Genomic DNA, 24,547 nt, shown 5'->3' with positions numbered 1-24,547 from the left:
TGGCTAAACAGCGATCTAAGTCTAAACTTGATTATTTTCCACTGTATCACACTGCCCCCAAATGTCTAAAAGCAGCTTGACACATTAGAATATGAAGGAAAAGTGAATTAACCATACTTTTGCATTCCCTATTTTCATTGTCTGGAACATTTGAAAAAGGACCTCAGCAAAGGTAATAATAACATGGCACATATGAAGTATCAACTGCTGAACATCCTAAAGAAGCTTTGGCTTGGTGTGTAATTCATTCCACTGTTGAAAACCAATCCAGCATTTTCAGTGGTTTTAATTGCCCCTCAAATTGTTCTTCTTGATTACAAAATATGGAAGGAAAGCCTAATGCTGACCAAAATTATTAACATTTGATATTTGTACAACCCTTGAGTGTTTCACACACATATCCTCAATAATCTGCGAAATAGCCCTGCAAACTAGGTCAGTATTCCCCTCTATTTATGGCCATCTGGGCTGAGGCAGGCCGAGAGGTTTGCTTAAGGTCATGCAGCGAGTTCATGGCTGAGGTAAGATGCGAACCAGGATTTCAGTCTCTCAGCCCATTCATCACCAGCTCAAAAGCTATAAAACACAAACTGAATCTGCTCATCTCTTTAAACAACCTTGTTAAGATGACATCCATCATGCACAGACTCACAGAACTGCAAACGATGGCTACACATTTGTTTAATCCTTCCCTCTTCACAGGTTTTACAAAGCCCAAATGATTTTAAACTTGGTGCCAGGAGGAACTGCATAAAATAATCAATTCTCCTTTGGTAACAAACCATTTCTAAGAAGCTGCTCGTTGGGGGCGGAGTGGGAGAGAAATACTAAGATTGCACCATAGGCAGTTTCACTCCATCAGAATGAAACTTCATTTGCAGTTTCTCTGATTTGAGGTTTCCTCTCTGTCTGCTACGAAGAATTGCAAAAGGAAAACTTGAATTGAATGTTAAGAAGGCCCTTGACTATTTTGCACTGGAGATACCCTTTCGCAGAATACCTGTTTCCCTTACCAAAGTATTGTCAGAAATGAATTACTTCAAGTTTACATTATTCCATGCATCAGAGCTGTGGAAGAGAATGACCTTAACACTGGGACTCTGGAGATTTTTCTGCCCCTCCCCCCTTTGTACATAATTACTAAAACCAGAGTTGAGAAAATTACCTGATTCAAGGTTTGTGTAGCAAAAAATAAACGAACAGTAGTCCATTTACTGGCGACACTGGATTAAAACGTTCGCTTGTCCCTTGGCTCATTTTTCCCTTGTGTTCTTTCAAATTAGTTAGTCACGTCTTTCAAATCATCTCAGTTTATGGAGACCTTGTCATGTTTTTTTTACCAATGTATTTCTTAAGGCCGAGATAATGTGACCTGACCAAGATCATGTAGTGGTCTCCATGGTTGAGCTTGAATTTGAAGCTGGTGTCCCAGAGTCATTGCACGAAATTCAAAGAAATACACAATGACTTTCTAATATTTGCCAGTGTTGTGCAAGAAAGCCTTAAAGACGCATTTGCAGGGTTCATCATCTCTTAATAGTGAATGTCTCCAAAGCACGGGGTCCCATTTTAAAATCAGAAGGGAGTGAAAGAGCCCATGGAGGAGGCTCATACTGAGGGAACTGCACTCTTGTTTTTCCAAATGCATATAGTAGCAATAGTAAAGTGGCAAGATTTATTTACATTCACTTATTATATTTGTGTGCCACTTCTCCTATAGATCTGCAAAACAGCAACAGTAACACGCCGAAGACAAAGCAATTATATATTTACTAAACAACAGCATCTCAAAAATGAAGCAATTGTGTATTAACTAAACCAGGGAATGATACACATAGACTTATCTTAAAAGGTCATTACAAAGCCTTGGGGTAACTGAAAAAGCTCTTTCTTCTAAAAAGTTGTCAATGATGGAAATAGAAGGGAAAGCGAGAATAAGGAGAGATATGTAGACTCCACACAATGGAGAACTTTAAGGGTTTTTAAAAATATTTTTAAACCAATAACGTAATTTAATTAAAACTCACTGGTGGCCAGCATAATGGCACACAAATCTTCCTTTCTTGTAAGTTCGGTGGAAGGCCATGCCTGCAACAGCTGGTATTTTCAAACCATTTTCAAGCCTAGTCCCACAATAAGTTTATTGTAGTAGTCCATGACACCTGTATAACAAGCAAGCTAAAAGTATACCTAGGAAAATGTGCATCTATATAAACCAGGAAAGAATTACCCAACGGATACAGCTGCATGCAGAGCAGCCAACTTTGCATTTAAAATCTAAAGACATCTGTCACACCAAAGCTGACCTAACAGTGAACTTCCAGGGCTCTGGTGCTCAAGATTAGAAATACAAATAAGCCCCTGGATAGGTTTCGTGCATCCAAGAGATAGGACTCTCAGATCTTTTTGAGCTCATTCACTTCAATGGAATGCAGCAACTAACAAAAGATAGTGAAGAGCAGGGAAAGATAAGCATCCACAACCCATTAAATCAAGTATGGTGTTAGATTCTTCAGACTAAGAAATAACAAGAGTGGAAAAAAGGGAACCTATGATTGTGAGAACTGTGAAGATAACATGCCATTGCTCAACATAAGCAATGCTCTTATTAAATCCCTTGTTGAGTGGTATTTCCATATTGAGACATGCCTTCAGTTGCTACCGAAATATATTGAAAGTGTGTACAAGGCAGAAATACAGGGTGCTAATGAATTTTAAAGAACTGCATGAACCATTTATAAAATCATATAAGCGGCTCAGAGTAGCTTTTATCTCAAACAGACTGATCCATGCCTTGGTGATTCTGTCAAATTCTAATGCGGAGTGTATTACTGTGGACATGTATACAGACGTAACAGAATTTACACCTCAGTTACTTACTGAATAGCAAGTGTAATACAGAGACACATCAAGGGGTAATTTTACATATCTGGGAGCATTATACATGCCATCCATCTTCAAGGAAACAGCAATGCTCTGCTATTAAATTTGGGTGCAAAGACTGCCACTTCTCCATGCTGGCTTTTAAAAGAGATAAAAAAGAAAGGGAGAAAAGATAAGCCCTTCCTGTTACAAATACATAAAAGCCAACACAACTCAGTGTGTAACTGAAAAGGCCTAAGAGATAAAATACTTGCCTTGAGCTGCATCTGAAAGAACTGCAGATAAGAGAAACTTGGAGACTGGTTTAGGTCTCTTCCAACAACAAAACGTTTCATGGTACCTTAAAAGATTAATTGATTTATTCTGACATATGTGTTTACAGATTAGAGTTCACTGCATCAGATCGTGAAGTGTTATCCTCAGTTAGTGGACACACACAAAGGTTCAGCAGAAAAAGGAACAGTAAACATTAGGGCAAAAACTGCTGGAATGTACGGAATAAATGTGGTTTTCTGAACAACCCAAATGGGTAGAAAGGACTGCTCCCAAAAGCAGTTGCTGCAAAAATACCATCCTTCTAGCTATGATTTCCTGTCTATAGGGAGAAACAAACCCAAACCAATCTAGGATGAGCTGGATTACATTTACTTTCATACTAAGATCACCTTGGGATAAAGAGAATAAAATTCAACAAAAAATAGCCAAATTCAACAAAAATCGAATACATACGGAGAGGATGGGGAATATAGTTGGATACGTAAGCTTATCAGCTATACATGGGAAAGGACCTTGAGATTATTGTTAAACATAATTTGAACATGACCCAGAAGTGTGATGCTGCAGCAAAGAAAGCAAATACTAAGACTGCATTAAGGGAAATAATACTCCTATTGTATTCTGTATTAGTCGGGCTTCATCTGGAGTGCTGTGTTCAGCTCTGGGCGTCTCATTTTAGGAAGGTGATAAACAAGTTGGAGCAGGTTCAGACAAGGGCAGAAAGGATGATAACAGGCACTGAGAACAAAACATATGTGGAAAGGTTGAGATAGTTGAAGAGAAGACTAAGGGTTGGTAGACATGACTGCATTCTTTAAATAGCTCAATGGCTGCCACAGAAAGGATGCAGGTTTGTTCTCTTCTGCACCAGGCCTAATGGTTTAAAGTTACAGGAGGGTAGATTCCAACTGAATTTTAGAGGATACGCCAGCAATGGGCCAATGAAAGAGGTGATGGAGTCTCTTTCTTTGGATGTCTTTAGAAAAAGACCTGCAGGAGATGTTTTAGCTCAAGTTCTTCCATCAAGCAAAGGTTGGACATTATAGCTTAAGAGGTCTTGTTCATTTCTATGATTCTATGATTCTGTAAATGTGAATTTGATAAATTACAAGTAGAAGCTTTTTGGGAAAGAACTGAGAAATGTTTAAGTCAGCTAAAGATATTGCCCAAACAACAACAACAACAACAACAACAATAACAACTTTATTCTTATACCCCATCCGGGCGGCTTACGTATGGGACAGAAGTCCACAAAACATACAAGCAAAAACAATCCATAAAACAAAACATATTAAAATAAAAACATCATAAAAAACAACAACCCAGATAAAAACAAGCTAGAACATGAAAGTATAAAACTAATTGCCATGGAGCTCCATCAGGAAGTGACCAGGATAATTTATTTATTTATTTATTATTTGAACTTATATGCCGCCACTTACCTGGGGCTCGGAGCGGGTTACAAGAACGGCTAAAATCTAACACAATTTTAAAACAATTTAAAAACAGCAATATCAAAAATCAAAGGCCTGTCAAAACAGATATGTCTTACAAGCCCTGCGTCCAAGCTAAGAAAGGCTGGGCAAGGAATAGTGCAAACAGTGTACCATGGGGCCGGGGAAGTGGATGAAGTGCAAAACAAAGTGCTATCTGGCAACCTAGGGACTGGGCATTTATAGGGACTAGTCATTCTCGAATGCTTGTTGGAACATCCAAGTTTTCAAATCCCTGAGAAAGGATGACAGTGTGGGGGCTTGCCTAATCTCCCTGGGGAGAGTGTTTCAAAGTCGGGGTGCCACCACCGAGAAGGCCCTCTCCCTCATCCCCACCAGTCATGCTTGAGATGGTGGTGGAAGCGAGAGGATGATCTCCCCGGAAGATCTTGGAGCTCGTGCCGATTTGTAGGGGGAGATGAGATCACAAAGAAAGGCCCAAACCATTTAGGCCTTTGTAGGTCATAACCTGAACCTTGAATTGGGACTGGAAACTTATCGGCAGCCAGTGAAGCTGCTGGAAACTTATCGGCAGCCAGTGGAGCAAAGGAAACATACACGCACATACATATTTATATCTATATCTATCCACCTATCCACCTATCCACCTATCTATCTATCTATCTATCTATCTAGGTAAAAACAAGTGAAGGCCACTTTTATCACGGGGAAATATTATGTGTCAGCATGGATACTGTATTATTATAGAACCCATTCTAGCATTATTATTTTTCTTAGGGCTATCTTATTATTAAAATAATGCTACTATGTTTGATAGACTGCAAAAAGAAAACCTTCCTGGACTGTTTCACAGAAAGACTTTACACGCTTCACTACGTCTCTTTTTAATGAGACCATTCAATGAGAGATGCTCCAAAGTTCATTCTCCATCATGTTCCTATGGTGTGTCTGATTTTGATAGGAGTTTTTATTGTGCAATGGTATGAAAAGGTTTAACTATTTTCTGACTAGTAAATGCCTTCTTAATATATAAAAATACAAATAGGCTTCTTGGAGAGGCAAACTGGCCTGAGGGCAGTAATCGGACCTCATGATGAATGCCCCTTCACCCTCCCGGCTTAATCACTCAGAGATATCACTGTGGAGGGCTTGATTTTGTAACAGAGCTCTCCACCAATCGACAGGCACAGCCACAGCTTAAAGGATTATGTTGTGTATGGATGTGTTGGGGGAGGTCACGTGAATAAACGGAACAGCGGTGCCACTAACAACAGGGATGCAGCGGAGTCAGCATTCTTCCTCTAAGCTCTGCTATTGTTTACCCTTCGCAGAAATGAGACACCAGCGCTTGGGCTGAACTTGCACGGAAAAAGTTCCCATTGGAGGAGCACAATGTAGTTTTGCCTGCAATGAAGACCTGCATGGACTGAGGCCGGGCACCAGGTGAGTGAGCCCGCAGGCTCGCTTTATACAGCTTGCTCTTTTGAACAGAAATAAAAATGTGTTCTGTGCAATAGCATTCATTCTGTAATGCACACAGGCAGCTAGTGAACAGCGCCATCAGATTTCGGCATCAGAGTGCAGCATGCAATTGTTATGTTATTTGCAATTAAAAGCAATGATATGAAAACATTGTTATGTTACATTTTCCAACAAGAATGAGGGAAGTATGTATGCATAACACCAATCTCAATTCTAATTAGATCTTCCTTAATTTTATATTAAGCAATCTTAACGTTAAAAGAAATTTGGAAAGCAACTCAATGTACACTCCAAAATAGACCAGTTAACATTCATTTGGTATTTTCTTTTCACTCCCAAAACATGAAGTTTTGCAAACAGAGAAGTTTGAGATATATACCCAAAATATAACAAAATGTGGTGAAAGAGCTACTATATGTTTCACATCTCGACAAGTATGTTTTATTTTTATATGTAATATTAAATATACAGTATTAGGATCAGCAACTAAACCTCTTAACCAACCATCTGGTTTCTTTTTAATTAAACTGAAGAGAAGAAAATAATAAAAACATAGACTTCATTATATTGTAACAGACACGCAGGACTTTAATGCTAACACTGATTTTTAAAAAAACATGAATCATATTTTGCAATATTATATGTATTCATTATATATACAGACATAAAGCATTCTCATAAGTCTGGTGTCTCCATGTCGACTACAGAATTAAGCAAGACCAAAATGAAACGCTGTATGAGCTTAGAACAAGGAGTCTTGCAGTACCTCAAAGATTAACAGATTAATCCATTGGAATATAGTCCATCAAAGTGTACAAGTTTGTACTTTCCAGGGAGATAATACCCTGGACTCAGGACAATAACATTTGATAAGGGCTGCTTCTCTCTTCAGGGAACACTCCAGGAAATGTAGCCAGAAGCAGTTTCCTGCAAAGGTATGCTCATGTATAAGAGATATTTGAAACTTGTAGCCAACACAGTCATATATATTCCTATAAGAACTCGAAGTCAAACTGCCACAGAAAAAAGATGCAATTAAATCCCAAATAAAGTTAGATTTTAATGTCTTTGAAAATTTGGCATACGCTGGACATTAAGCAAATAAATAAATAAATAAATAAATAAATAAAATACTCTTCAAAACAACACAATAGCAACCTAGACAATGAAAGAGAGAATAATTATTATCGAATGGAAAAATTGTATCAATGCAATTAATTATTCCCATTTCAAGCACCTGTCCCTCAAAGTGGCGCAGTGATATCTTAGGCTTCTCAAAATGTATTATTTTCATAGAAACTGAACAGCAAAGTTGGTTGAAAAAATATTTAAAAATTGTTTACATTGGGCTAATGAATATATTTAAGAAACAAGGTGCAGGAGAATTAAGGAAGTTACTTATAAGTAAACTCTTTCTATTAAATGGAAGCACATTACACTAGAGATTAAGTAAAAGGGTGTTTGGTTTATGTGTGAATTAGCAAATGTTCTAATACAGGATAATAGAATAATAAATAAAACTTTATTTGTACTCCGCTACCATCTCCCCAAGGGACTTGGTGGGCTTACATGAGGCCAAGCCTCTGCACATGAATATAGGGAGAAATGTTCAGCTTCAAGGCATTCCTGGCAGCATTTACATATTGGCAGTCCCAGAATTCTGGGCTCAGAGAATCAGAGTTTCTTTCCCAACAGGAATCTGCTGTGCATTCAGCACAATGCGCTGCTCATAAGTCACTAGGTGGGCTTTCACTTGTTTTACTGAGAGGAAGTAGTGTGGCATAATGGTTTCCTGGAGAAGCACCATCTGTGCCTCCTGTCAGTCTGCTCCAACTGGCAGGAGAATATCTATGGAGAATGGTCTCCCGATGCCAAGTTCCATTCCTCTCCCCTGAACAAAGCCTAAGCTCTGGTGATTTCAACAAATGGAGTTCAGGGGCAGAGAATGAACTGTTGTTTCTGCGGTGCCAAATTCATTGAGACAGATTTAGTTCTGAAACAGCAGCCAAGCTTCAATAAAATCAACAGTACTGCAGTTTCCCACACTGGAGCTAAATCTGAACTGCTGTATCTAAGCATTTTTCGACTGGCGAATGTTGGAGAGGGAAACCTGAATAAACTGTATGAATTGCTTTAAAAAGTAAAAGACAGTCTATAACCCAAGCTCAGGATACCAACACAGTATAATTTACAAGTCAGGGACTACCTCTATAAATGCACATTTCCAACTGAGCCTTCTTTTCTTCTCCAGAGCAATTTCTATCTCTCAGTCCTGATACTAACTCACACACCCATAGATCCATGCACACATCATGCAGATTTGTTGCTGACAGAAGAGAGCTATGGCTTTGATCAGATTGCTTTCTGGGTTTCCAGTTCATTCTATTCACTTGCTATTTCCTGAAAAGTTTGCTATTGATTTTGCTAGACTCCCATCAATCTTTTATCCTTATTAAAGCATTACAGGAAGGCAGAAAAACATTTCCTAGTTCAATGGAAGATCAAAAGCATTCCTAATTTCTATCTGCCAGGATCTCTGAAATGTGTGAGACAGTTTCAACTGAACATTGCATATTCATTTATTTTGCAGAGCATATATATTCAGACAGTACATGTCAACACATAATTACATGCCAATGTAAAACCTCTACCCCATTAATTGCTAAAGGCTGGTGAAATGGAACCAGTCCGGAACCAGTACATCCACTAATCGCAAACTGGATGGCCAGCATCCAAGATATTACCCAAGGACTTGGATGTGATCCATGAGATTTTCCTTGCTGACTCTAAGCAGGAGAATTCTAAGCTAAATCAACAATTTTAGAATCCCAATATTAACCATGATGCTTTGTTGACAGAGCTTGCCAGTCAACCCACTCATTGACCAAGCTTCTCTGGGCAAATGAATCTGGTCTGGCCACTGAAAAGAGAAAGGCAATAAAAGCTGGCTCTTTTCAAATGTGTTCAACTACAATTCCTATCAACCCCAGTCAGCACGATAGGGGAAAAGGCACAACGACAACAGAGAAAAGCATGAAATAAAGGGCAAAAACTATGCATTGGAATTACAGAGCAAATCTTTATAACAGTGGACCACTTTGACCAGGGACCACTCTCCAACATTAATACCAAAAGGGTTACAAATCAGTTTTTGGTCAACTTTAGATTTGGTTTGGTTATTCAGAAAATTGCATGGGATAGACCACATCAGCTCTAGTTTCTGATACAGAACATATGCCACGGTCAGCAACAGGGAAGGAATGGCAGGTGGCACAAACGGAGCGGAAATAAAATAAAATAATAAATTTAAAAAAAAGGAAGGAGGTTTGCTGGCCAAATTTTCGTCCTCGTGGCCCACTGCTTCATAGCAACATTCCCACCCACTACTTTAGGCCTCAAAATCATTATTCTCCAAAGCTCCCCCACCTTGAACCATGGTGAATAAGAAAAAGAGAGAGAGCATTTTGGCCCATCTTTCAAAAACCACATAATGTATTTGAATGTAATACCTTCATTATATGATAGCGAAGGCCCAACAGGATGCAGTGATGCTCCCACTAGTCAAACTGGTAATGGGCGCCACCACACAATCTTAAATGACAGGTTTGGGAGAAGGGTTGCAAGTTATTCACGCCAACACCCTTGACCAAGCAGGATTTTCTTCAACACTAACTCAAGAGCTATTTTATCTCAGTTCAATCAAATACCTGGGTTATAAATAATGGTGACTCAGTCAGGCACAGGTGAAAGATTATCCTTTTGCTCAATCTGCCCTCCCCACTAATAATGCCTTAAACAACGTCATGCAGTTTGATATGTTATGGGAGGAGCCCAAAACATTACCCGAGTCTTAGTTATTGGCTTTTGAAACAAAGCACACCGCTTGTTGATCTCTTGAATTTCACATTCTGTCTAGGCTATGCTAGATTGGAATCTTGTTCTCTGGTGAATTTTTTGTACTATAGAAGTGCCCACAATCAGTCAAGCACAAGACTAATTCTCAAGATGATGTACAAATGCTAAACTATCCCTGCAATATTTGGCATTACATTGCTGAGTCCTGGCTTTGAGAACTCAACAGAAATCTAACTCTTACAAGGCAAAGGTTCGAAAAATTCATTCGTATGGTCCACTAAGTGCAAGTGGATCAAATATTTTTGCAACAGAGAAACATCTTAATCATCATCATCATAGGCTATCACTCGTGGCCAAGTATGATTGTCTTCTAAGGGTAGAGTCTTGGCAGTGGGTCCATAAGTGACTGTAGAGACCTATTCTGGATCCGCATGGCCTGTCACAATGAGAACATAGATTTCCAGATGGAAGGTGGGTCCAAAAAGGTTTGCTTGAGGCACTTTCTTCCTCTTGGCACATTTCTCCCTTCTGTCCTCTATTAAGAGCGCTTCAAAATCCATAGCACCTTTGATAACAGCTGACCTCTAGTTGGAGCGCTTGAGGGGCAGGGGTTCCTAATTCTTGATGTTTATTGAATATATATTTTAGGTTAGCTTTAGGTTAGATCACCATCTCCCAAAGCAGTTGCTCTACTCTCATCTCAAGAACAGGGAACAGAATGTTGGTAGGCAGCAAAAGAGATTTAAAAATGAGCTTAAAGTTAACCTTTAAAAATGTGGCATAAACACTGAGAACTGGGAATCATAGAATCAAAGAATTGGAAGAGACCTCATGGGCCATCCAGTCCAACCCCCTGCCTCGAAGCAGGGGTATTGCATTCAAAGCACCCCTGACAGATGGCCATCCAGCCTCTGTTTAAAAGCTTCCAAAGAAGGAGCCTCCACCACACTCCAGGGCAGAGAGTTCCACTGCTGAACGGCTCTCACAGTCAGGAAGTTCTTCCTCATGTTCAGATGGAATCTCCTTTCTTGTAGTTTGAAACCATTGTTCCGCATCCTAGTCTCCAGGGAAGCAGAAAGCAAGCTAGCTCCCTCCTCCCTTTGACTTCCTCTCACATATTTATACATGACCATCATATCTCCTCTCAGCCTTCTCTTCTTCAGGCTAAACATGCCCAGCTCTTTAAGCTGCTCCTCATAGGGCTTGTTCTCCAGACCCTTGATCATTTGAGTCGCCCTCCTCTGGACACATTCCAGCTTGTTAATATCTCTCTTCAATTGTGTTGCCCAGAATTGGACACAATATTCCAGGTGTGGTCTAACCAAGGCACAATAGAGGGATAGCATTACTTCCCTAGATCTAGACACTATGCTCCTCTTGATGCAGGCCAAAATCCCATTGGCTTTTTTGCCGCCACATCACATTGTTGGCTCATGTTTAACTTGTTGTCCATGAGGACCCAAGATCTTTTTCATATGTACTGCTCTCGAAAGATCTGGCTTTTGAGCATTCTCACTAGAGAGCTATCTTAATACACATTAGCTCAATTTAAAAAACTCAAGGACACTGAATCTTACAATTCCATTTCACTTAATATTGTAATTGGTGTTAAGGCATGGGTGGGTGCTGCGGCCCCCTCCAGATGTTGCCAAGCTGTAATTTCCTGCAGTTGCAGCACAGACAATAGCAAGGGATGCTGGGAAGGCTGCAAATCCCAGTATAAACAACATATACATGAGACTATTTGTGAAGAAGTTGAGTGAAACAGCCTGTCACAGTGGTGACGAACCTATGGCACACACGCCAGAAGGGACACACAGTGCCCTCTCTCCTGGCACACATGCCTCAGTGTCGCAACCCCCGCCTCAGTCCACTCGCCTGCCTGCCCCCTCATTAGTCCCCCCCCCCCCCGCTCCTGTTCGCCATCCCGAATGCCCCACCCTGCCCCACTCGGTTTGGTACTCAGTCTCTAAAAGGTTCACTGCCATCACCGGCCTATCAAATGGCATGGTAGTCCACTGCCAAAAGAAGTAGTCAAATGTTGCATTTTTAGCTAGTGCAAGATTCGACAGGGAAGGTGGGAGGCGGGAGACATGTTTCTGGAAGGAATGGCTTTTGCCTCACCACAAGGCAAAGAGAGCTGGCCGGGGCCAATAATATCTTCAAAGCAGAAAAGTAATTTCAGTAAGTGCCATTGAGACAAGATAGGATTGTTGAAGGAACAAAGTAGCAAGAGCTTTCAGTGGCTACTATTTAAGGCAGCCATCTCTGACCATCCATTTTGGACATGGGGGTAAATAATCGTTTACTCCTCTGACCAAATACCAGATTTGGTTGTGGAGATACATAACTCTAGTTTGCCATACTGTCAAGATAAAAATGTCCAAAGTTTGTGCAGACATAAGCTGTGCTACTGAAAACAGCTGTTCTTTTCACCCCCAAGAGACTCCAAATATGTATGATAACCCCGGTGTGCTATATTGAATAAATTAAATATACTACATAAATAAAGAGAACTGCATGACCTCTCCCTATCACCCGATATACTGACAAATTGGACTTGAGTGTTTTCTAGCATAATTCCTTCTGTACTATAGTTCCCATTAGCACCAGTCAGTGTGGCCAAAGGCAAGGGATGATGGACATCCAAATATAAATCCTTTGGAGGGCATCAAATTAGAGATGGCTGAAATAAAGAAGTTGCCAAATGAATCATTAAAATCACCTCCTTTCCAAAATCTATCTGCATGTATTGCCAAACAGCTTCTCTGTGTTCATTTTTTACTTTTAATTTCCAAGGAAATCTGATTAAGCCCCTGTATAATTTGTTCCCTATCACAGGAAAGTTATGTTGCCCGGAAACACAAACCCAAGTTTCCGAATAACAGCTTCTTGTAAGACATTCCATATCCTCAAAGGAACCTGCCAGCTGATGGCAAAGACGTGCGGTAAACTAGCCTGAAGAAAACTGACAACAAAAAGTGTAACCCAACACCAAATCAGAGTATTCCAGGAACATGTCCCTTTCCGCCAATCAATCGGAAGCAGCCTAAGACTCAGTGGAGTGTAATGTCAGGAACCACACCCCTTTGAGATCAGCCTCCCATTTCTTGAAATTGTCTGTAAACAGAGAAAGGGAGGAGTTAGGCACGTCTTGCCAAGAGAAGCAGTAACTTTGTGAGTAATTTACTAGTGGAAAAACAAGTGCAGAGCACAGGGAGGCAAAGAGAGCGCTGGGCTGAGCAGATCCCTTGCAATCACAGAGGCTCCCCATGGATTCAAAGGAGGAAAATGCAGCACATTTCGGCATGCTTTCTTCAAATAAAACATTATCTACTGGGCACACTTGGACTTTGGAGTACAATGGAACATGCTGCACGAACTGAAGGTAGGCGTTTAAGAGGTTTGGGGAGCAGTTGGTGAGTTTGAGGCACAGGACGGGGGAGCTGAGAGAAATAAGAAACCACTGTCAATACAAAAGTAAATGATCTGCCAGCAGAAAGCTTCACAAAATGAAATCCAGAGATGTAGGGTTTTTTTCCATGTCAAGTTTAGTTTTGGAGAAAACACTTGCAGCACGTGTGCATGTGTACAAAGAGAGATTACCTGCTCCAAGGCATATTACTGTACTGTATTGCTCCTGCATTTAGTACAACCATGCTTAAAGTACTGCAAGAACTCAGTTTTTAAATCTGAACAAGAAACACCATGAGATACGATGATGGGTGAGTATTTAGCTAACAGATGCTTAAATCTTCCTGTCAGGAGGAGGCAGGTGAAGTATCTCAACTCTTTCCTTAAGGAATTCTTACCATGTACTTTCTGTGATTTAATTCACAACTTACGTAACAGAATGGAGAAAGGATGGTTTTGCTCACACACAAAAACCCTCATTTTTGCAACACAACTTTTCAAACCTGTGAAACTCATTACTTCTTAAGAAAATACTTGGGATTTAGTGATATTATATACATGCTTTAGGGTTTAGTTTGGCAGTGTATAAAACTGACAAACAATGGAATTCCACTTTCACTGTACAGAAAAAGAAATCTTACAAACACTATTGCTGCAACACTAATAGAACCTCCTCAGCATCTTCAATATATAACTGGAAAAAGACCTATTTTTGCTTGAGACCTTGGTGAGAGCAAAGAAACCTGGATTAGATGGAACAGTAGCTCCACTTCTAGATGTGTGTATGTGTGTATAGGAAATTTTGTTTTAGTAACTTTACTAAAAACTTGCACACTGCTCTAGATTTTTAACATAAGCCTAAAGTTGTTCAATGCTCATACAGTAACTTATGCAAATCCCATAACTTAATAAAAGAGGAAATTACTATAAACAAAAATAACACACCTTTAAATTAAGCTTTGATCAAAGCAATTGTAGAAATGTTCATCTGGTGGCTCCTGTGTGGGAAAGCATCTTATATGAAGAGAAAGAAGTTTGTTTGTATATAAGTCTGATAAAATGGAACTGGTTTGATTCTTGAAATGGAAATGTGGTGTGTAATTATAAATGCAACAAGAGCACATGTGCATTTTTAAAGCAGTATCATGTTGATCTAGGGACAGGTTTTCCAGCTCTACACCAACGCAAGTACTTTGACACCTTAGCTATTTCTGTGCAGTTGAGAGGCAACTCAGCTAATCTGTATTTACAAATCTCAATCTACTTAAAATCATGAGGTTCCTTCATTCCAGCCTGCTGAGTAATAAAAAAATGAATTCAGTTGTTAATCGTTGCTACTAGGCTCATTTTGCTTTCTTGTAAAGAAGACCAAAAAGCACATGTCTCACATCCAGGTAGACCCTGTTTGTATGCTGAACACAAAATGTCCCCCTCCCACAGAGTGCAGTGAAGGAGGTAAAAGTGTTTAGTGCAAAATATATACAAATGTTCTCATGTTGCTTAAAGTTTTCTTTCAACTTCAGAAGAAAGATTTGTGGATCTGAAACAGCAGGGGATGTGTTAAAAAGGGGGACATTTAGATGCCCTGGGAGAAACCATGATGGAGAACTCAATGCATCCATAAAGAAACAGAGTGCAAAAGGCTTCAGAATAAAGAACTGGAAGGCACCTGGCATACTAGAGTCTTATATACATCATTAATAAGATGACATTGGGCAACTTTAAATATTTCAAAGTATAATTCTTAAGTAATGATTAAAGTTAGGAAAAAGAATTGCATGAAAATAGATACCCATGAAAAATTGCAACAACTGTATTACTGCTATTTTATTTACTCAATGCTTCCACATAGCAAACAAGCCTTAGCTATTGCTTAGTCACCACAAAGAACTGCACAGAACCTGCCTTAGACTTATACATGAGTATATATAGTATAACAATATATTCCACTTAATATTCCAATTATAAAATGATGTTCTACTATATTGTTTCAAACTTCTATATTACTTAACATATATGGTTGAAACAGAGAAATGGGGGGGCATTTAATTTGTTTTTGTTTAAATAAGCATATTTATTTACTTTCTTTTTCTCCATTTAGAAAAGCTGGTAACCAGCAAACCTCTCCACACATTTTAATTTCACTATGTGGAGCTGTGATGTTTTCAATGGTACCAAAACCACAGAGGACCAGCATCTCTGCCATGACTTCCACCTCGTGCTTTCCATCTTTTCACTGCTCTACCTCATCATCTGTTTCCCCATTGGCCTTTGCTACAATGCCCTGCTGGTCTTGGTCAACCTCTACAACAAAGCAACGATGACCATGCCAGATGTTTACTTTGTCAATATAGCCATTGCTGGCCTCATCATCAGCGCCATTGCGCCCATGTACCTCCTGGGACCTGCCAGTACCAAATGGGCCATCTGGAGTTTCAATAATGAAGTCTATATCACCTTGCTGATTTTATTCAATGTGTCATCTTTGGTGATAATGTACTCTACCACCCTACTCAGTTTGGACTACTACATTGAGCGTGCGCTGCCAAGAACGTACATGTCGAGTGTGTACAACACCAAGCACGTGTGTGGATTCATATGGGGAGGAGCCATGCTGACAAGTTTCTCATCTCTCCTCTTCTACGTCTGCAATCATGTTTCCACTAAAATAATTGAATGCTCCAAGATGCAGAACAAAGAAGCGGCGGACGCCATCATGGTTTTTATTGGGTACATTGTTCCCGCCATTGCAGTGTTGTACGCACTTGTGTTGATTCTGCGAATACGCAAGGAGGCGACGCCACTGGACCAAGACACTGGAAGATTGGATCCGTCAGTGCACCGGCTTTTGATTGCCACCGTGTGCACGCAGTTCACTTTATGGACGCCCTATTACATCACACTTCTAGTAAATACTTTAACAAGCATGCAAGGAAAAGTTATGGACGAAAACTACGTCCGAGCATTACATTTTACCAAGGGAGTGTCAAAATTCCTGGCTTTTTCTAGCAGCTTTGTCATGCCCCTCCTCTACCGATACATCAACAAAAACTTTCCAAACAAATTGCGAAGGCTGCTTAAGAAACTGCATTGTGGGAACCAAGGGTGCTCTCATGAACGCACAGTCGTTCAACAAGTCATAACGTAGGAATGAATGGATGCTGTGTGCCAAGCTTATTCTCCAAGACACTCTTGTGTGGAGGCCACTTTGCCAGGATATTGGAAAAAAGAGACAGTTTTAATACACACAGGTAGTAAAGATGTGTGGAAACTCTACTGAGAATCTGTCCGTGGGTTAAAACTGTTTTGATTTGTGAGATTTTCAATGCACTGATTCAGTCACACAGTATAAGCGTTGTTCTGATAATCCTGTCTGGAGAAAATCACTAGAGGGCCCACTCAAGGCTTTGACTGAACATTTAGCACTTTGTAATCCTGTAGAGTTAAAAAAAGAGGTATTTTTATATAAAATAATATGATTTTTAATTTTACGAAGTAGTTTTAATTCAAGGTGAGGACAGCACCTTTTTAGTTAAGATCATCTCATACTGGTTAAATCGTGTAAGGATCTAAACAATGAAGTACCAAGGGTAAATTTACTTTAATATTTAATTACATCTTCTCCATAATTTTGCAATACTTTGATTTAAAAGAAACAATTATTTGAATTCTAAAATTGTTTGCAGATTTAGTTTTGTTTTAATGTATTCATCTTTTTCTACATTTAACAATGAACCAAAAAAGTCCCAATTTATCTGCTATTCATACTTTGCATTACAAAACATTTCAGTCAGTCATAAGTAGCCACTTTGAAAGGAAAAAAGTTCCTTTACATATTAAAATGAAGGAGTGCGTCGATAAGTTTTAAGGTGAATATTAGCAACCACAGAGTTAAAAGTATCTTTATTGCTGTTATGGTCCAGAAATATTCATGCAGATATACTGCATTCTTTTAATGATTGAATAAATATGCTTGCAGTTTTCAAGGTATTATTACCTTTGTAGTGGGAAAGAGATAACTTCAAATGTTTTCAAAAAATTGTAATATGTGGTCTTGACTTATAGGAAAGATGGCAAAGACACAACTACAGGGGAGTTTCTTATAAACCTGTGAAACCGTTTCATGTAGACCTATAGTTTCTGAAACACAATAAGAGGAAGTGCCTGAAGACTCTACTAGCTCTTGGGTTTTGTGCTGCTATAGATCAGGCTTTTTGCCTCCCTGTATGATGCCAATTATTTCCAATCTTTCTATATCAGATATAGCAAACCAGTCTTGACCAGCCTAGGCTAGAATCCAAGAATCCATGAACAGTGCTCCACATACGTATGTACTCATTTTAGTCTCATGGTTGTCTCTTTAAAATGTTTACTGGTATGCCCTGCAGAAAGAATGGAGAAATCAGTCAACTGACCTGAAAATGTGAGCATGCAGAAATAATGCCTCAGATGCATTCATAAGGCAACCACCAGTAAACATCTCTAGCACAGAGACAGTCTGCTGACTGTGCCACAAGCATACAGAACGCAGGAGAATTCAGGAACTAAAATTGGTTCCTCAGGCAAATAGATACTTTCTCGACTTTCTGTGATTTCACCTGAGGCACAGGTCAAGCATCCCTTACTCAGAATTCAAAACTATACACATGGATGGCAGAGATAGTGACATATCTTTGCTTCCTGGTGGTTCAGTGTTAGCAAACTGTGTTTCATACCCACAATTATTTATTTAAATACTGTTTATAAATTACTTTCAGGCTACGTGGGTAAGGTGAACAGAAAGTCCACAAGTTATAGACAACCAACTTACATCCAACTCCTAGTTAAGAACGTGGGTGAGACAACAGGAAGTGACAGAAATCTACCCCCTTGGAAGGGAAACCCACTCCTGGGAGTTATCATGGGGAAAAGGTGCCTTCACTGAAGCAAAATCCTTGTTTCCACAATAAGCCAATTTTTTCAAAATTCATTATCACAGGAACAGAAAGTGAATTGAAATCTTTTGAATAGGGGCATAGACAGAAAAACAAACACCACAGGGTGTTACCCCTTCCCTGTTCTATCAAAAGCTTGCATTTGTATGTAAGTCAGAACAGGTACATTTTAAGTGTAACTCCAGCTATACATACACATATACGCACATACACATACATATGCACGCACACACATATACTGGGAACTGCCTGTATAAGAAACAAGATAAATTTTGTGTTTAGACTTGGATCTATCTCCACGATAAGCCATTATGCAAATACTGGTATTCCAAAATAAAAGAAATGCAAAATACTTTGGTCCTAAGAATTAGGGGATACCCAGTCTGTACATTCTTCTCCAAAGAGCAAGTGTGGTATTGAGTATTGCACGAGGTCTCTTGCAAACTAGGGTTTGAATCCCCCTTCTTCCATGGAAATCAATTGGGTGATCAAGGGCGCATCACACACTCAGAGGAAGGCAAGGGCAAATTGGTTCTGAACACATCTTAATCCAAAAACAACCAGGTCCCCGTGTCTTTTATTCTGGTTCTCCAATACATATATTGCCTGTTTTCCCCCCAATAATGTCTTGAGGTGCCTTTTATAGTTTAATTCCCCTGCATCTCCATGGTCTAAGCAGATTTTAAAAATAAAAAAAAATGAATATTAGTAAGAGAAGTGAGACTTCTTGATTTATGCCTTTCATAAGTAGTTTAACAATAAAAGGTGGAAAGAAATGACCATGAGCTTCCCTTTTTACACTCTTTGGTTCGTCATGTAATTCCAAATGATATATTCAAAGCACATTTTGAGAACCATTTCGCATGTCTCCAGCTCAACTGTGCGCTCAACATCTCTGGATTACAAAAAGTGCTATTTATATGTTTTGCAAAACTGAACTTAACGTACCTTTATCTGCAAAAGACTTCTTTTTTATTGAATGATACACATTCCTTCCACTACAGGGAGCAGTTATGTGGCCACACATTTTTATGGCATAGATTGCTGTCAAAAGATTTCTGAGGGTTGAACTAAAATATATGGACAGAGACTGGAATTAATGAGCAACCTGCAAGCCTATGAAGACTCAGATATTAAGGGTCTCCCCAGAGAGAAAGGGGAACACCAATTCCTATATTCATCAGGCTCCATGAAATCTCAGTACTGAGGCCTGAAGTCACCTTGGCCATGTCAGAAAAGTTGTATTTTTGCCCGTACATAGTTCCAACACCTTGTAATTCTGTGATTTGCAAACCTCTGCTCCACATTAGAATAAAATGCTCCACATTAGAATAGCCTTGTCCTTGTCCCCATATATATACAATAGAACCTCTAGGTAATAATGTCCCAACGTAAGTATGTTTTAACTTGCAATTCCTCAGTCAGCTTAGAGTGACGTTTTGACATAAGAATGCTGTTTTAACCTACAAGCAGTGCAAAAAAAAGCTTTTTTGCCCCCAACCCATTTCTAAACGCAAGGCAGAGAGAAACAAAACCTGGATTCCAAGCTCTTCCTACAAGGCAAAAGCTCCAGCTAGCTCCATGTGATTGCTTGCCCTGAACATTCTGGGAGGACTCCAATCTGGAGATGCCACTCCAGAGATTGCAGTCCACCCTAGTGCAGCAGAGCTTCAGCAAAGCAGTACTATATGTTTTACTTCAAGAGGAGAAAGAGAGAGAGAGAGAACAAGAGGGGGAAGGATAGAATTATAGTATGAAGAAAACGATACTGTCTTGCCTTGCTGTACACTGGCCAACACATTTTGTTGCCTCAGATGTGCTCCCTTGCCACACACACTGCCTAATTTCTGAACATTTTATACATTATTTGTTATTTATAAAGTACATTTTCTTATTTAAAAATATATAACAAAAAAACAGCTTGATAGATTTTCAATGGGAAAATTCACTTTCAGATAAGAATGTTTTGACTTAAGAATTTAATTCATCCTGTGACTGTGTTCTTAAGTCAAGGTATCACTGTATTTGTGGCAACAACTGAACTTCGCATTTAAATTTAATAGAATAGAGGTGAAGGCTCATGGCTATCTTCTGTTCTTACCAAAACACAATCCACAGAACTAGTGAAGATATTTCTTTGGGAGTGAGAGGTCATGAAATATGGGATAGGCTCCCTTTCTACTGCTCTGGAAACTAGGACTTGGAGGAATAGGTTCAAATTATAGGAAACGGGATTCCACCTGAACATTAGGAAGAACCTCCTGACTGTAAGAGCTGTTCAGCAGTGGAACACTCTGCCTCGGAGTCCAGTGGGGATCTCCTTTCTTGGAAGCTTTTAAAAAGAGCCTGGATGGCCATCTGTTGGGCTGCTTTGATTGTACTTTCCTGCATTGCAGGCTGTTGGACTAGATGGTTCAAGTGGTCTCTTCCAATTCTATGATTCTAATATCTCATAGTTCCAATTATACGTTTATCAAATCATTAAATCATCAGGTTCAGCTAGATCAGTGGTTCTCAACCTGTGGGTCCCCAGGTATTTTGGCCTACAACTCTTTGGGATTCTTATTTGTTTATGACGTAAACAAATAGGAGCGCAATGGGTTAAACTCTTGTGCCATGAGGACTGCTGACCAATCCTGGAAGCGGGGTGAGCTCCCATCTCTCAGCCCCAGCTTCCCATACGGGGACATGAGAGAAGCCTCCCACAGGATGGTGGGCAACGTCCTTGCAGACGGCCAATTTTCTCAAACCAGAAGTGACTTGCAGTTTCTCAAGTTGTTCCTGACATGAAAAAAAAGTAATAATTCCAGAATTTATGTTTTTCCACTTCAGCTAGTTTATTTCCATAGTATTTTTGAGGTACATGTGTCAGAAAGACCTTCGGTTTTTTCAAAGAAGAGAACCTGATCCAGGATGGTTCACTACAAACTATCTTCTACCATTCTTCTCTTTTAAAATGGCAACACGAATTCAAACTTTCAGACACAGGGTTCTTGTGAGTTTTCCAGGTTTTATGGACATGTTCAGGAAGCATTCTCTCCTGACATTTTGCCTGCATCGATGGCAGGCATCCTCAAAGGTTGTGAAGTCTTCGACAGTCGCACACACTTTCATAATTTTTGTATTCGGTATGATTTTCAGATAGGCATTAAATACACTTTTAAAGATGCAGCAAGCTTTACATGAATAAAAACGCAACAAGTGATAAGAGAAATATCAAGCCTTAATGATGAAGGGGAAAAAACTCTTACAGAAATCTTTTGTAATAATTCAAAAATTTAAGAGTTATCAAAATGTGGACTATTCGATTTCAATGCCTGAAGCTTTCTAGTTTGTAAATATGAGCCAAACTGTACAGCATTATAATATGTATTATTGTATATATACAAAGAGAATCTGTCTACTGATGTAAAAAGAACAATTTAAAGAATTTATTAAATTATTACCGAAAAATGATCAGCCATTTGAAAATAAGCTTTTTGCTTTCTTAAGGTCTACTGTAGACAGACTTGAGCCTACAAAGAATCACTACAACAGTGCCATTATTAACAGGATCACCTTCTCTGAGAAATGATTAGTATATCTGAACATGCTTTATGATTTTTAGGTCTTCTCTTAATGGGGGAGATAGTTATGTCAAAGCAATGAAATAAAAAAACTCCTGAACTATGTATCCACCTGTTTCACTAGTCTAATAACTTTGTTTCAAGGATTATTATTATGATTGCATTGGATTCAAAATGCCAGATAAGCGATTGCATAACTGAACAATATTTCCACTTCCAAATAAAAGAACACCATAAGTAAGTCCAAGACATATTATATTGTTGGTTAGGAAATGACCCTTATCACAACCGCAATGATTTTGGGTAATTCTTTTTGCCACATTCACATTAACATAGGCTTTTTAAAAAGCAAAAGGGAAATGTCTGCAAGCTTTATTTGCAACCTGTATCTTCCTTCTAATTCAAAGTTTCTGAAATGTGCTTCTAGTCCAGGCATGGGCAAACTTTGGCCCTCCAGGTGTTTTGGACTTCAACTCTCACAATTCCGAACAGCAGGTAGGCTGTTAGGAATTGTGAGAGTTGAATGCCTGTTCTAATTCCAGGAAGCCACTGAGATATTGGCAAATATCACAAAGACACTGCTTTGAGATATCATTTAATATGGGAGAAGTGACGGAAAGCAATTATCAACTTCATCACAAAGAACAAACACCACAATATAGGGGTGCAAGAACACAAATGTCTAGTAGAGAGAAGTGCCTATTATTCTGACGGGCTATAAACACTCAAAAGGAGGACACACATGCTTAGTAACATGGCCAAATTTCCACTTTGCCTGTGGAAAACTGTATGGAAAATTATCATCACAATCTTTGGAAACTGACCATGTGAGAAGTGATCACGGCAGTGCCTTGGCAATGAGAAAGAAGGAATTCGATTTTCAACTAATTCTAACTTTGTTCAATACTTCCCTTTATAAGAGCTACAACTTATTAAGCTGTAAAATGACTAGCCCTAAATTGCCATTCAATCATGTAACTGGTTTAAATAACATCTATAAAACATTCACAGAGAAAACCCTCTTCCTTCTCACCCTTTGGTAACTGAATAAAAGTTTGTTTTCTCAGTGATCTCATTTAACTGACTATATCTAATGCTGATTTCACTGAACCAAATTAAGATTACATAAATGTTGAAGGAGGGCCATGCTTGGGAAGAACGCTAACTTCTGATTCCTCTGTACAATGATAGCTTTTGGAAGGAGGCAACTATGCAACTGTGCAAGCAAATGACTTCACTATGCAAATGAAAAGTGTTGAGAGTTATACCACATTTTATCCTATATTACTGACATGCACCATTAAGTAGTGGTCACTGTGGACCAGAATTACACATTAGTTTTTATGTGTATGTCTATTCAAATAGGTAACAGTGGAGAGTTTGGGAGCTGCACTGGTGCCGCCTCTATTTTTTTATTTTGACCTATTTCAAGAGTCCCCAGTCCCCAGGGACAATTGGGGGGGGGGGCAATTTTGTCATCTTCTGAGGGATCTCTGGAGAGTTTTAGGCCCAGAACAGACCTTTTTTCAGTTGAAATTATTTAGATTACTGACTGAGAAAAGGCACTCTTGGGCTTTAAACTCATTTCCAAAACACCGAGGGCCCTTCCACACAGCTCTATATCTCAGAATATCAAGGCAGAAAATCCCAGAATATTTGCTTTGAACTGGGATATCAGAGTCCACATTCAGATATTGTGGGACTTTCCACCTTGGCATGCCCTTAGTGGAATTGGGGGACACAGAAACATTACTATTTTTAATGAGGGCTTGACACAGGCTTAAAAACTGTCTTATGTGTCTCCCAGGTGGCATTTATCCTATTCTTGACCTATCAGTTTAGAAAAACATAACATAAGAAGTTAAAAGAGAATAATATACAAAATGCATACAACACAAAAATATTTTGTTGATTTAGATCCTGACTTTCTCCCAGAGTAGCACACTCCAGACAGCTTTAAGTAAGAGTAACTATTTACAGATCACAAATCCAAGTTGAAACCTGTGAAGTGACCATAGGAAGCAGTTTAGACACTTATAGTAATATATTAATAATATACCAAGGCTGGAGTTAAAATTGCTGGATGAAACATTAACAACCTTAGGCATGAAGATGATACCACTTTGATGGCTGAAAGCGAGGAGGAGCTGAGGAGCCTTCTGACCAAGGTAAAAGAAGAAAGGGCAAGAGATGGGTTGCAGTTAAACATCAAAAAATCCAAGATAATGCAACCAGACTGATTGATAACTGGCAAAAGGAGGGAGAAAATGTGGAGGCAGTGACATACTTTGTATTTCTAGGTGCAAAGATTACTGCAAGACTGCAGCCAGAAAATCAGAAGATGTTTACTTCTTGGGAAGAGAGCAAGGACCAATCTTGATCAAATAATGAAGAGTAGAGACATCACACTGGAAATGAAGATCCCCATAATGAAAGCAATGGTGTTCCCCGTAGTAGCCTATGGATATGAGAGCTAGACCATAAGGAAGATTGAACAAAGGAAAACTGGTGTTGGAGGAAAATTCTGAGAGTGCCTTGGATCGAAAGAAGATCCAACCAGTCCATACTCCAGGAAATAATGTCGAGCTGCTTACTGGAGGGAAAGATATTAGAGGCAAAGATAAAGTACTTTGGCCACATAATGAGAAGACAGGAAAGCTTGGAGAAGAGAATGATGCTGGGG

General features: G+C 39.3%; 2 protein-coding genes across 7 annotated transcripts in view; one reads left to right on the top strand and one right to left on the bottom strand.

The window, feature by feature from the left end:
* The window catches only part of LOC137094715 (probable G-protein coupled receptor 146), a 41,438-nt gene extending 19,467 nt beyond the window's left edge, over nt 1-21,971 (top strand). The window contains exons 1-3 of one of the 3 annotated variants that reach the window (XM_060786834.2): nt 5,774-6,056; nt 12,792-13,338; nt 15,466-21,971. In XM_060786834.2, the coding sequence (XP_060642817.2) occupies nt 15,511-16,512 (1,002 nt within the window). In that variant the 5' untranslated portion in view covers nt 5,774-6,056; nt 12,792-13,338; nt 15,466-15,510 and the 3' untranslated portion in view covers nt 16,513-21,971. Of the gene's footprint in view, nt 1-5,773; nt 6,057-12,791; nt 13,339-15,465 lie in introns of those variants that run through there. The other 2 variants (XM_067461299.1, XM_067461300.1) reach the window with 2 other exon arrangements.
* LOC132782136 (uncharacterized protein C7orf50) overlaps nt 1-24,547 on the bottom strand; it is a 112,484-nt gene that overhangs the window by 49,541 nt on the left and 38,396 nt on the right. Inside the window, exon 1 of one of the 4 annotated variants that reach the window (XM_060786838.2) lies at nt 9,605-9,672. The exons of the other annotated variants lie outside the window; for them this stretch is intronic. Within the exon in view, the coding sequence (XP_060642821.1) occupies nt 9,605-9,610 (6 nt within the window). The 5' untranslated portion in view covers nt 9,611-9,672. Of the gene's footprint in view, nt 1-9,604; nt 9,673-24,547 lie in introns of those variants that run through there. 4 annotated transcript variants of the gene reach the window in all.

This window comes from Anolis sagrei, chromosome Y (genome assembly GCF_037176765.1).
Source record: "Anolis sagrei isolate rAnoSag1 chromosome Y, rAnoSag1.mat, whole genome shotgun sequence".
NCBI classification, from domain to species: Eukaryota; Metazoa; Chordata; class Lepidosauria; order Squamata; family Dactyloidae; genus Anolis; species Anolis sagrei.
Note: the sequence above shows the minus strand (reverse complement) of the source record. Positions and strands in the feature narration are given on the sequence as shown.